This window comes from Arvicola amphibius, chromosome 9 (genome assembly GCF_903992535.2).
Source record: "Arvicola amphibius chromosome 9, mArvAmp1.2, whole genome shotgun sequence".
Lineage (NCBI taxonomy): Eukaryota > Metazoa > Chordata > Mammalia > Rodentia > Cricetidae > Arvicola > Arvicola amphibius.
The window spans coordinates 102,712,097-102,725,932 of NC_052055.2; the positions used below are offsets into that span (position 1 = coordinate 102,712,097).

Below are 13,836 nucleotides of genomic sequence, written 5' to 3' on the forward strand. Positions count from 1 at the left end.
TCACAGCTGTCTGAACCTGTTGCCCCAAGCAAGGTCACAAGCCTATACTCTAGTAGGGCTTGCTGCTAGCCTCCTCTGGCTCAGCATGGAAGGGCCTCCCTCTTACTGGTTCTTCAATAGGATGATGGTTGATCTCCATTGTCTATGATACTGGACTTAGAATTGCCGTGGAAGCACACATATCTGCTAGGATGTTTCTGGAGGAATACAACTAAGAAGGGAAGACCTGCCCTACCTAGATGTGGGCAGCATAGTTCCAACCCGTGGACCAAGGTCTGGACTGTGCACACAAGGTGATCAGCCAGCCACTTCCACATCTACTTCTGTGCCTTTTCCACCCTGATGACAGGGACTGTGTCCCTTAGACTGTGAGCCAGCAGAAACCCTTCCTTCCTTAAGCTGCTTTAGTTGGGTATTTTGTTACAGCAACAGGGAAAGGTAGTGCGCCCCAAGCACTTGGGGGTTCTTGAACCTATCCCTACATCCCTCCAAATCATCCAATCTTTGCACACTCTTTTCTGCCAAGACCTCAACTGATGGAGACATCAACAAAGCTCACATTGAGAACCCCAGTATTTATTATGCCCTTGAACCAAGAGACTGTTAAAAAGACTTCCCCTGCCCTAAATAGGCTGCAGAGTCACATGGTCCTCATCTGGGGACCAGCCTAACAGGCCCAGTCCCCGGCACAGAGAGAATTCAGGAGACCAGGCCTCAAGCAGGGAGGGTTAGGAAGCCCACCTTGTGGGGATTTCCAGATGGTTGGTCAACTTTCAACCACGGAGCCTGGGGATCAGCACATGCGTGGGCCCTAAGTCTGAGCACTGGCCATTGCAGAAGGGACCTCAAATCCAGGAGTCTCTTTCAGTATAGGGACCACTAAAGATTCTCTCCCACCCTATTGTCAGTTGGAAAGAATGAGACTGGGTTCTGACCTATGACAGCACCGGTTAGACACTTCTTAATAAGAAGTTAGGCTACTTATTAGCCACAAAGGTAACATACCCCCTCTTTACAACTGTTTGGTTTTGTTTTGTTGTGTTGTTTGTTTCTGAGACAGTGTCTCATGTAGCCCAGTTTGGCCCCAAACTCCCCCTGTTGCTGAGGATGACCATGAACTTCTGACCCTCCTGCTTCCACCCCTCAAGTGCTGGGATTACAGGCTTTCACTAACACGTCCAGTTTATGTAGTGCTGGGGATGGGAGTCAGGGCTCTGTGAATGCTAAACAAGCACTGTATCCTAGCTACAACTGTATCCTTCAAATGGCTCTGGAGTGTTCTCTTAAAGTGTTTGGAATGTCTCAGGGTTTGTTTTAGCTTACTTCTTGAGATAGGGTTTCACTGTATAGCCAGACTGGCCTTGAACTCGCAGCAATCCTCCAGCTCAGCCTCCTGAATGCTGAGATTACAGGTACGAGCCACCATGCTGGTCTATGTCTGGAATGCCATCCTGTGCAAGGATGTGGCTCAAAAGCACCCTTAGAGAAAGGCAGCCTGAGTGGGCTCTACTCTGCACCAAACGAAACACCAGCCCTTTGCTTAACACCATCTGAGACATCGGCTTGCCCTGTGCATCTGTCTCCCAAGGACCCAAGCCTCACGCAGTACCCACATTCTTGCTGCCCCTCCTAAATAAAGTGTTCAAGCAGGGCTGCACAGGCAGAACCCAGCATCAAGCCCACACACATATAGAAAGACATCACCACACCGGTGGCCTCAGCCAGCTCCCGGGGCACGATCTTGGGCCCGTAGATGAGAACCAGTGTGCTGAGGTAGCCATTGCTGAGCCCCAGCAGGCAGGTGAAGAGCACCGGGTAGATGTCGGACTGGAAAAGCACCACGGTCAGGTGTGATCGCGGCTGGTAGTTACAGAGCAGGAAGAGGGGCACGAGGCAGACACGCAACAGTGCCAGTCCGGGGAGCACCTTGCTCCGAGGACCTGGTACCTGGATCCAGGCTGTGACCTGTCGGCCACAGAGGTCGGCAAAGTTGAAAAGGAGGAAGACGGTGAGGGGCACAAAAAACTTGGAGGTCCACGGAGAGCCGGTGCCCTTGTGCATGGACTGGATGTTGGTGGAGATGGCAGGGAAGATGAGGGCAGTGACAAAGTAGAGGAAGACAGTACAGAACCCAAGGCCAGCCGTCTTCTTCAGGATAGGTCCCAGGGGTGGCGTGTGTACCATGTGTACCACTCTTGACCCAGGGCCCACCGAGGAGGCGCCGGGAGTGTCCTGTGATGGGTCGTCTTCACCAGAAACCACATGGACTGGGGCAAGGGGCCTCATGTAGTACCTGTAAAGGGACAGTGACAGTCAGTGGGTCACCACAGAGCCCATCATTCAGCAACTCCAGGGACACAGAAGGGGAGGCCTGGGAATCTGCTTAACCACTGCGGGACTCAGAATAGCCCTCAGAGACCCAGCAGGCAAAGCCTAAGCCCTGGGAGTCTCTCGTCCAGAATCTCACAACGTGAAATGGAAGGGACAGGTTGTTAGAGGTGGCCTGTGTTCTCTCTGGCCAGCCTGCCGGACTGGACAACAGTCAGAGGTGGTGACCATACCATGAACAGGGGCAGGAAACTACCCAGGATCACTGCACAGTGAGTGGAGGCCCCAGCCTGGTTTTGTTTTATGTTGGAAAGGAGAGGTTTAAGTAAATTAAAAATTAAAAAAAAAATCAGAACTAGCTGGGTGGTGGTGGCACACGCTTTAGTTTGAGGCCAGCCTGGTCTGTAAGAGCTAGTGCCAGGACAGTCAGGGCTGTTACACAGAGAAACAATGTCTCAAAAAAGAAAAAGACAGAAAGAAAAAAATCAGAAATATAAAATGTAAGCAGAGTGTGATGACTCAGGCCTGCAGTCCTGGCACTTGGGAGGCAGAGGCAGAAGGATTGCAGTGAGTCTGGGACCCGTCTAAGTTACACAATGAGCTCCTGTCTCCAAACCAAACAACTAAAATGGTGTGGCGGAGGGGTACCAGGGGTGTGGAGTGTGGGTATGTGGCTCAGTGAGTAGGGTGCTTGCTCAGCATCTGTGAGGCCCTAGGTTTGATCCACAGGACCACGTAAACCAGACAAGGTAGCTCATATGTAATCCTGGCACGTAAGAAGTAGAGGCAGATGAGACGGAAATTCAAAGTCATTCTTAGCTACACAGTGGGTTGAAGCCAGCCTAGGCTACACAGTCCATTCCAGGGTAGCCACAGAATGAAAGCCTGTCTCAAAAAATAAGCAAAATACCCCTCCCCAAACAAATCTTTGAGAAATTTTGCACACGTACACACACACACACACACACACACACACACACATGCACATGTGTGTGCACATACACAGATGGTGGACACATACACAGATTTCTGAACATGGAGTCCAGCTATACAGATCTTAAGACCTCAGCCATAGTGCCCAACTAAATTTACAAATAACACACACAACAGCCTAGGTCACGCATCCTAGTCCTCAAAGCACATACCCATCACAGTTTGAGGAACACTAACTTGTGACCATCCTGTCACACGCAGGGCTCTATGCCCTCCTTCTGTCCTTGCACACAGCTTAGCGTACACTTAATTGCTTCCCTACAGATGACTTTCAGGTTGATCCAGCCTTTCAGGACTGCCAGTCCCCAGGGCAGAGTGTAATCTACACACACACACACACACACACACACCGGGACACACATTCCCTAGCATTTTGGTGGGGTATTTCTAGAAAAGACCAGTGGATTTAAAGGTTTGCACTTTTAACCTATATTGTGGATGGAGAGAAGAAACTTCTTTAAGTCCTCTGATTTCCCTATGTGCAACATGGTACACACCACACACACACACACACACACACACACACACACACACACACGCACACACACACACGCACGTGCACGCACATAAAAAGGACATGTTTCAATGGCTGTAACATATACCTTATAGAACCCAGTGCCGCCAACCCAGGGATAGCACCACCTACAATGGGCTGGGCCCTCCCTGTCAATCACTAATTAAGAAAATGCCTTACTGCTGGATCCTATGGAAGCATTTTCTCAACTGAGGTCTCCTCTTTTCAGATAACTCTAGCTTATGTCAAGTTGACATAAGACTAGCCAACACAGGAGGACTGGAAGCCGAAGCCAGGGTTCCCAGCTCATAGCTGAGAGCAGCTGACCCAGTGGTGGGGTCATCTGTGTGACTCTGAGCTCGTTGGCGGCTCCTGGACCCGCACTGGGAGCCCCCATGAAGTCAATATAAGCCTCTAAGTTCAACCCTCTACAAGTCCCAGTCCATGTGTGAGTTTCTACAAACAGGATTCCTGGCCCAGGTTTAATCAGCAAGGTATAGATGCTTTAGGAACAGCAGGGTCCCAGGAGGCCCAGCTGGATGGTTTTCGGTCTGCCCAGGTGGACTGATAAACACCTTCTGGTGGAGGTAGTACTGGGGTGTAATGAAAGCAGGGGCTGTGGGGACTCTCGAGGTGTCATTCCACTCAGGAACAAAGGAATGAATCAAGAGACCCTCAAGGCCATACTACCACCCTGGGAAAAGTCCTAAGGTTAACTATCACAAGTAGGGCTGCTTGATCATCCATCCTTTACCTCCTAAGTGTTAGGATAACAAACAAGTATGGGCCACCATGCCTGGTGTGTGTGTGGGGCTGGGGATCGAACCCAGGGTTTTATGCTTTCAAGGCCAGCACTCTACCAACTTAGTTCCAATTCTCAGTCCCAGCTTCAGTTTTCGAGAGCAGCAGAAAACACAAAAGACACGGGCACAACTTGTGAGAAACCGGGGAGCCCGCCGGGAATGAGCTGAAGGTAGAAGTCTGGAGTCCTGTTCACCCTGGCCCTACTACCTCCTGCCTCCCTGACCCCTGACCTCCTAACTTGCACATGGAAATATTAATAACCATGGGGTTAAGAGAAATAGGAATGCGTGAGTGTAAATGAGATAGACAAACTCCGCTAGGCTGTACCTCCTGCTGGAGCAGGGGGTGATGGCGGAGGGTGCATTCAGTGCATCCATTACTCATTTTTCTTGCCCAGTCCCACCTCCACTGCATAAAGTCTTCCCGAACCCCAAGCTTGCTAGCCCTAGGGGTTCAGAGGTGTGATCAAAGCCAGCATTTCCACCCAAGATCAACTCACTGACCCTGGAACCAAATTCTTACATGCTTCAGCCCTCTTAAAACTCACAGTCCTGGGGAACAGGCAACCCATGAGGACAGGGCCCTACAGTCCCATTGAATGACCAGATGTGGAGGGCAGGGCAGAGGGCTCTCACCTGACATACTCCAGCCGGGGCAGCAGAAGGTAGAGCCACACGCACAGCCCGAGGAAGACTGCTGCCGTGAGAAAGAAGGCAAGGGCGCTGTCCCGCACATCACTGGACGCCGCCAGGTCCACAAGGGAGGCCACCGCACTGACCGTCCCTCCCATGGCTCCTCCTGTGGAGAGCAAGAGGACATCACAATAGGCTCAGGAAGACACATGGCCTCTGAAGACACACACACACACACACACACACACACACACACACACACACACTGAAAACACCCTGGTGCTCACAGCATCTGAAGCTGGATGGGAGGTTGGGAATGGGGGTAGAGGTGGGGAGTCCCCGCAGCCTGAGTTCCAGAGCTTTGGACAGTGGGCGAGTGTTTCTGTCCACCTTACTGCAGCTCCCACACTGCAGGAACTGCCCTTAGTTCCAACAGACAATTCTTCCAACTTCCTCCAGATAGTTTCTACCAGCCCAAGTGGGGCTGGAAGTCGGAACTTGAGACCAGGCAAAACACGCAAACTAGCAGAGTGATCAAGGGAACTCACACTTAAATCAGAACCCAATCCCTGTTTGACCCTTCAGCCTGTGTGCTCTCTGACAAACCTCTTGACCTCTCTGTGCCTCAGCTTTGCTCCTCTGTAAGTGGGAGTGTTTTGAGTGCTCACCCCTTAGGACTGCTCCAAAGATTAAAAGGATTATTCCATGTTAAACAGAGTCTGAGCAGACAGGAGCCAAACACCAACTAAATCTTCAGATTCCCAATTAACTGTTCGGCTATTCCCATCTTTCCCACATCAAAGCAGCAGCAGCAGCAATGGAGTAAACCCTTTGCCAGCGGGGGGAGGGGGTGCCCACTTTGGAGAAGCTGTAATCCCCACCTGGGAGCTCTGGAAGAAGCAGGGTTAGCTCAGAGAGCCGCTCGGTGGACGCCGGAGGAAGAGATCTTAACAGCCCCACTGACTGATTCCCTCTCCCTTCCAACTTGAATCTACAATATTATCGGCGGCAGCCACAAACCGGGCCTCCGGGAGCTCATCCCTCATGACTCCCGCTATCTCATCAGTTATGGAAATACATGCAAATGAGAGCTTTGAAAAAAAAAAAAAAAACCAAACCACCAGCACAAAACAAATGAATTGTTCCTCAGATGCCAACATGCACAGAATTCACAGATGGGCTCCTCTGGACAAAAAGCCAAGTGGGGCTTGGGGCCACAGGGAGACTGAGGCACCTCGGCTGGTCCAGGGTGCTGGCCTGGTTGTTGCCAGTGAGGGCTGCACACATTACCCTCCTCCAGGGCTGACATCTCAGCCCAAATTTCACCTACCATTTTTAGTTAAGACAGAGTCTCACTATGTAGCCCAGCCTGGCCTGATACATTCTTCCTGCCTCGGTCTATAATGTACTGGGGTTATAGGTGTGTGTCACCATACCTAGCATCCCCCACTTTTCCAAAAATAGACTCAAAAAAAATAATAATTTCCAGGAGACACTCTTCTCTGGAGCTCTACAGGTGGACACGAGGGGCCACTTGTCCTTGCTTGTGTCCAGCAGGGCTGAAGCGGAATTGAAGGGCTCCAACAGAAGGGAGGCAGATGAGCAGATAGGAGCCTCTTTTTGAGGCCAGTGGTGACAGAGGGATTAGAATTTGATGGCCGGTCTGCTCAGCCCAGACCTGCCTTTCTGGAAGCAATGCCAGGAGCATGTTGACTATACTCAGAAAACTCAATGACAAGTTCATTTTTATTTTCTTTTAGGCCCAAGGGTTTCCTGGGATAGAAACGAAGCCTAATCCTATATCAAAAATGGCAAGCAGACGGAGCTCATATCTCGACTCTGATCCAAAGAGAGTAATTGCCTCAAGTGCTGGCTTGAGAGGGAATTAGAGGCTCTGGAGGAAAGATAGGGATCTATTAGTGATGTCTGGCACTGGTATAGAGCAGGGAGGGGATATGCGCTTGTCAAGGTGCCTGTCATCCCTGCCACATGCTACCTGGCATATTAACTAATAGACACAGTCCTGCACATCGTGCAATTCTCAGGTAGGCAAGTGCTTAAAGCAGTCTTCTGAATACCAGGGACATAAGGGGACAGAGAAAAGAGCAGCCTCCAGGCTTGCTGTAGGGGACAGTGGTCTTTGCATAAAGCAGGTGCTAACTGACCCAGTTCTGTTTACCTTGTGGTGCCATCTAGGTGAATGATAAAACTGCGAAGGTCCCATAACAGGCTTAGCATCCACTTGCAGACTTTACCTAGAGAGATGCCCCAAGTCAGGGCCCAAGCAAGCCACGGCATGGCACTGGGGAACCAGGAGCATAGTCACTAGGCTATCGGCTCTGATAGGACATAGTCTGGTCCATCTTCCCGCCCCTGGCAGGGGGTGGAGCCTCCATAAAACTAGAAAGGAAAGAAAGACAGAAAAGAGGGAGAAAGGAAAAGGAGGGGAGAGGAAAAACTAAAGGGAAGGAAAAGGGACAAGGAAGGAGGAAAGATGGGAGGGAAGAAAGAAGGGAAGGCTGGTTTCAGAAATGATGCTTTGGAGGTACAGGGTACTTCCATCATGTCTGTGATCTTATCTCCCATCTACCCACTCTTGGGCTGGCAAGACTTTTATACCTTCCAGGGAGCCACAGAGACCCATCTGGAGTCTAGATGGGCCAAGGGCTGTGGAAGTTGTTCCCCATATGGCTTCCATTGTTACATCAAAATGAAATGTTGTCCGGGTCTTCTCTGATGCTCGCGCTGCGTGCAACCTGGACCTATGCCACAAGATACCCCAGGCAAACACGGTGAGGACCACAAGGAGTGCCACCCAGCCCAGGCCCTTAATTGAGCCACTCCTGTGGACAGAGTGGAGCAGTGGAGAGCCAACTGTCTTCTTAATCCACTGTCCAAGCTGCAGGCTGAGCAGAATGAACAACTCTCAGCTATCGTCTCTGGGATCGTTTGCTTGGTGACACTAAGAAAACAAAGTGGACCCAGGACACCTTTCCTTTTCCAGAAGGGCCACTGTGGCCTCCTCTCACGCTGGGCTCTCACCTGATATCAACGCCTGGGCATTCCTCATGGGAAATGAGCCCGTCAGACCATACACGCTGCTGTTGAAGATGGTGGAGGAGCCGCTGACGATGGCCATGCACGCGATGGTGACACCGAAGAAGCCTCGGGTCCAGGAGGAGGTATCCACCTTCACCAGCACAATCATAACCACAAAGATGGCCAGGGAGACGGACAGCGAGGCCAGAACACGGACATTCACCGGGACCCTGGGAAGAGGACCAGAAGTGGTGGGAGGTGGTTGGACTCCCCTCAGGGCTCTACATGGGTCAGCTGGTGAGTCACAAGTGAGAAGGGGTGAGCCTTACAGGTTGGTGAGGCTCAAGATTAAGACACCTGGCAAGACGCCACATTTCCGTCTTCAAAACTATCCTCCCGTTAGACCCATCTAGCGTTTAAACTGCACAGCCACCCCGCTGCCTTCTCCAAATTTGGCAGCAGGCAAGGGAAGAGGTTCACCATCGTTGATGTCACAGAACTTGGCTTGTGCCCAATTTTCTCCTAAATGTTCTCCACACTCCACCTCAGTCACCTCCCACCCCAGCTCCGTGAGTCTAATGCCCCTCACACCCCACCTCAGTCACCTCCCAGCTCTGTGAGATAGGCATACTCAGTCCCCTTCCCTGTTCACAGGTAAGGAAGCTGAGCTCAGAAAAGTTAGGAGCTGGCTCAAGGTCACTCAGTTGGGGGCCCCAGGAGCTCGCCTAAGGCTTCTTCTAAAAAGTTTTAGCTGGGTCAGCAGCTGCTGAGACCACACCCTCACAGTCCAGAGCCAGGGCCCCATGCTTTCCATAAAAGCACTACCCTGCACCCAAGCCAAGTACTCCAGCTACATCCCCAGCTCACCGACCCGGAAGAAGGGCAGGGATGGGGACCATCGGAGATGGCTGTGCAGGTCTCCACTGTAACAGAGAGAACACCATCCCAAGGCTGTCTAAACCATCATCAGATTAGAATAAATTGTTAAGTCTGATCAGATGTTCAGTTTCATTCCCCACTAGCCAGAGAGAAAGTGGGGGCTGAGAGAAAAGCCAGATTCGATACAGAGATGTTCTCTGGATTAAAACAATAGCAATCAAATTCAACTTATAAGGTAGAGACAAACAGGTCTGTGCACACAACCAGGTGGGAAGTGATTTGCATGGAGGAAGGAAAGTGTGATTACAAGGAGCTCCTGCCCCTGGCTGATGCTACTTCTGGATCCAGAGAGGCAGCTCAGAGCTGGAGGGAGAATGGGACCACCCACCCCATCCCCCTTCATGTGAGGAAGGACACAGAGGGAGTCCCCAGAAGCTGGGGTGGGATCTTAGGTGAACTTGGCTCCAGCCCAGGCTCTTCTGTGACCCTGTGTCTTGATGACTGTCTTACACACAGGAACTGGGTGATGACTGCATTCCTGGAGCACATCCACACACACCAGGGCGACAGGACTCAGTGCACCCCAGTACTAGATACTCTGGCAGGAGGGCTGGTGGCATCTCAGAGCACAGCTGAGGGGCCTCAAGGAAGAGGGCACGTAGACACTAGAGTCTGGTTGAGCCTTGTCAAGAGGAGTTGGAGACAGGCAGAACCCCAACCTGCATGTAAGCATCCCATCTACCTCATGAGCCAGGCCTTAATCTTCTGAGGGGGCAGGCACATGGTGGGTTTGCAGGCTTGCCTGCCAGCATCTCTTCTCTGGGAGAAAGTATTTCTTTGTGCCAGCGTGATGGAGGTGGTGGGCTATGCCACCCACACCAGTCAGATTCAAAGAACAGTCATTGATCCTGACTACCCCAAGTGGTCCACGCAGCTCAGTCAATCCTTCCTGGGATGGTACCATGGACCACGCTAAGTAACTGCTTGGGCGTGTGTGTCCCACTGCTGGTTGCCTACCCCTATGAAGATGCACAGAGCCCCAGGACCATGGGAAAAGGAAGATTCCCTGGACCCAGCTATGCCTGAGGGCAAATCTGACTTTAACTTTCAGTAAGAGAACAAATGACTACTTCCTGTTTGCCATTCATTCCTGCACGCACCTACCCACTAACACAGAGACATCAGGGTTCCAGGGAGGGGACAACACAGCCTAAGATTCCAGAGACACTTCCAGGACACAATGGCTGGGGTTAATTGGACATGAGACAACTGACTTCCCAAGAGCAGCCTATAGCCAATGGCTGGTGAGATTGGTAGATACCCATCCTAGTTCCCCTTGGGGGTCAGGGAGGGCTCCCTTAGATTCCAGAGGGCTCTGGTGGCTCTTCTGTGGGGCTGTTGACAAGGCCTCCTCTCCTGGTTACTTTCTTGCTTTCTCCACATTCACCCCCAAATTTACTACATGCTCGAATTTTTCCTTGTTTTGGTGCCTGCTTTTGGGAAACTTCTAGCCTTTATAACCACTAGGGCCCCATACTAGGGTGCCTCTTAGACTCTGTGGAGCTTCAGACAAAGTAGGGCTGGAGGGAGGGCCAGGTGGAGTGGCTGGACCCCTGGAGCCCACAAAAGGCCAAGCCTCAGATGGGATGCTCAAGGTGACCCTCCACACTTACCTGCCCCACAGAGCCCCACCTTCCTGGCATAAGAAGTAAGTCACTTACCCACCTACAAGGCAGGAGCTAGCACACTGCCTGGCTTTGTCACGGATTGGATTTGCTGTGAGACCTGGGACAAACATTCCCTCCCTCTGCTCCTTCCCTCCTCATCTCCAAAGTGAGGTTGGCCTTAGGTGATCTGAGGGCCTGACTGAAGAAATCTACTTGGTGACACCTTGGGACACCAAACAGTTTTCAGTGATTCCTGGGGACACCTGGTGAGGACTGCTGGAGGCAAAGATTGACCACAGAGGGAGGAGGTGTAAAGCAAGCAATTGCCCCAGCTACACCTCCCTCTCCTGCCTCGTCCCTGAAGTTATGGTGATAAAGTCCTATGGGGTGCCTGGGGTTTCTGCAGAAATGGGTGGCTTCTTACTCAGCCTCCTCCCCACCCCCCAAGAAGAGCAAACAGCAATTTCACCCACTGGACTGCCCAGGGTTCCTTATCTCTCTAGGTCCTGCCTAAGCAACTAACAGCAGAGCCCCCAAGTCCTCAGAAGACTCATGGGACAATTCCCAATGTCCTAGCACTGGATGCCATGAAGCTGGAGGCCAGCCTTACATACACGATGGGGCACACTGCCTTTCCTCCTGCAGGGCGGGTGGCTTGGAATAGAAGCCTCTGGAATTCTAGGGTCGTCTATGCAAGTGCTGGGTTAGCCTGGTGTTCTACTCTAGGTATGAGGCAGTCTGAGAGGCCACAACACCCCATGATGCTGGAGGAGGGTCGCCCATCCCCACTTCACTCCCTCGCCAGTGAGTGCTCAGACCCCAGGGGATTGATTTCTTCCAAAATGTAAATCTAGCTCATCTGTATTTATAAAGCTGCAGATTTAACATAATAAAACACTTGGCGATTATGGATGAGCCAGTCAGAGAAGCCAGAGTGCTCCAGGAGGGAGGGAAGGAGATGTTTCAATCTCCCACTTTAAATAAAAAGCAGCTTCGCCCTAAACTGTCCTTGGCAGCTGGCAACAAGTGAGGCTGGAGAGCTGCTCCCCCAGGGCCCTCAAATGTAGCCTGAAGCCTGGGCTAGGGAACCTGTGGAACTACTTTCCTGCCCAGCCCTCACCTAACCACCCTCCCCCACCTGCCTAGCAGCCTGAGGCCTGGCCCAGGGGGCTGCAATGCTGGGAACTAAGCACTCACAGGTAGCTGACAGGGAAAGGAGATCCCTCTAGAAAGGGAGCCCTGCTCTAGCCTCAGTGACCAAGTGACCGAGGTGGTCCCCTGAGTGGGCAGTTTTCCTTTAAGCAGGGCCACTGATTGGCTGACTGGCTATTAGGAGTGGATGTCATACACGCCAAGATCCCAACAGGAACTTTCCACTGTTACTGCAAGTGCTCTTGTCTTTGTTTTTTTTGTTTTGTTTCTGTTTTTTGTTTTCCGTTTTTTCTTTTCCGAGACAGGTTTCCTCTGTGTAACATCTCTGGCTGTCCAGGAACTCCGTAGATCAGGCTGGCCTTGAACTCAGAGATTCACCAGCTTCTGCCTCCCCAGTGCTGAGATTAAAGGTGTGTGCCATCACCAGCTGGCACTCTTGCCTTTCCTGCCTTCTTCTGACCCCTTCCTCTCCACTCTCTGGGCACTGTCAAGAATTCCACTCTGTCTTCAGTAGCCAGCAGTGCTGAGGAAACACCCAAGTCAGCTCTTAGCCACAAGAGCAGGAGATAGACACTGGCCAGCTAGGACAGAAACCCCAGCACAGCCACTCTGAGAGTAGTATCCTTGCTGGAAGCCAGGAGAGGTTTTGGTCCTTGGTCCCTTGCTACCTTAAGGCCTTGCCTGGAAGCTATTCTTGAAGATTTCACTGGAACAAAGGAGAGATACCCAAACACCTCATGGATGAGCCAACTGGACTGATCAGTTCCTTCCACTTCCCATGCTCATTGCATTTTCTGCCTTAAATCCTTCATGGAGCCCCACACTGGCAGCTTCATGGGACCGTATTTCCTGGGACCCCCTCCTGCTACGCAGGAGTTCTGACCTCTGTCCCGAAAGCTCTTGTCTACTTATCTATATCTTTCTTTCTAAAAACTATCCTCTGTGGTGTGTGAATTTCATCGTATTAGCAACTCAAGAACCCAAAAGCCACTGGCTTTGGTAGCTGTGAGGCTGGTCCTTGAGTTTTCTGCAGCCTCTTTCTGCCCCACCCCACCTAAGTTCACTGAGAGCTCAGAAAGGCTCTGTTGAACTCAAGGATACTTCCAAATTTTCCCTGATCATTTATACCCCCAAAGACTGTGTGTCTGAAGTCTAGGGACCTAGTGGGGAGACCTCTGCTGGTAGCCCTAGGGGCTGGAAGGTGAGGCCAAGTTCTTCCCCCTCTCACAAACTACACCTTAGAGCAGTGGTTCTCAACCTGTGGGTCAAGACCCTTTTGGTGGTTGAACAGTCCTTTCATGGTGGCTGTCTAAGACCATCAAAAAAAACCCACAGATACTTGTATTAAGATTAATAACTGTAGTTGGGCAGTGGTGGCACATGCCTTTAATCCCAGTACTCGTGAGACAGAGGCAGGTGGATCTCTTTGAGTTCGAGGACAGCCTGCTTTACAAAGCTAGTTCCAGGACAGCCAGAACTGTTATGCAGAGAAACCCTGTCTTGAAAAATCAACAGTAATATTAATAATAATGAGTAATAATAAAAACACTGATTAATTATATTATTATTATTATCAATCATTCTTATTTTGTATGGTTAGCGTCACCACAACACGAGGAACTATATTAAAGGGTCACAGCATTAGGAAGGTTGAGAACTGTTTTAGAGGGATATCGTTTCCTTGACACTCCCTCCATGGGTATATAGGGGTCTCTGTTTCCTTGAAACACAAGTGGCTTTGTGACAGCCCTGACCAGTTGAGTGTGACAAAAGGAACACTGTGTGGCTTGTCCCTGGCTTTCACGGAACGTTGGCTCTTCAGCCACAA

The 13,836-nt window shown here is 51.1% G+C and overlaps 1 protein-coding gene across 1 annotated transcript in view; it reads right to left on the reverse strand.

The window, feature by feature from the left end:
* Positions 1-555: 555 nt before the first annotated feature.
* Slc29a3 (solute carrier family 29 member 3) overlaps positions 556-13,836 on the reverse strand; it is a 33,742-nt gene continuing 20,461 nt past the window's right edge. Inside the window, exons 4-6 of the mRNA XM_038342887.1 lie at positions 8,314-8,540; positions 5,275-5,437; positions 556-2,293 (exon numbers count right to left, since the gene is read on the reverse strand). Coding sequence (XP_038198815.1) covers positions 1,630-2,293; positions 5,275-5,437; positions 8,314-8,540 — 1,054 coding nt within the window. The 3' untranslated portion in view covers positions 556-1,629. The remainder of the gene's footprint in view (positions 2,294-5,274; positions 5,438-8,313; positions 8,541-13,836) is intronic.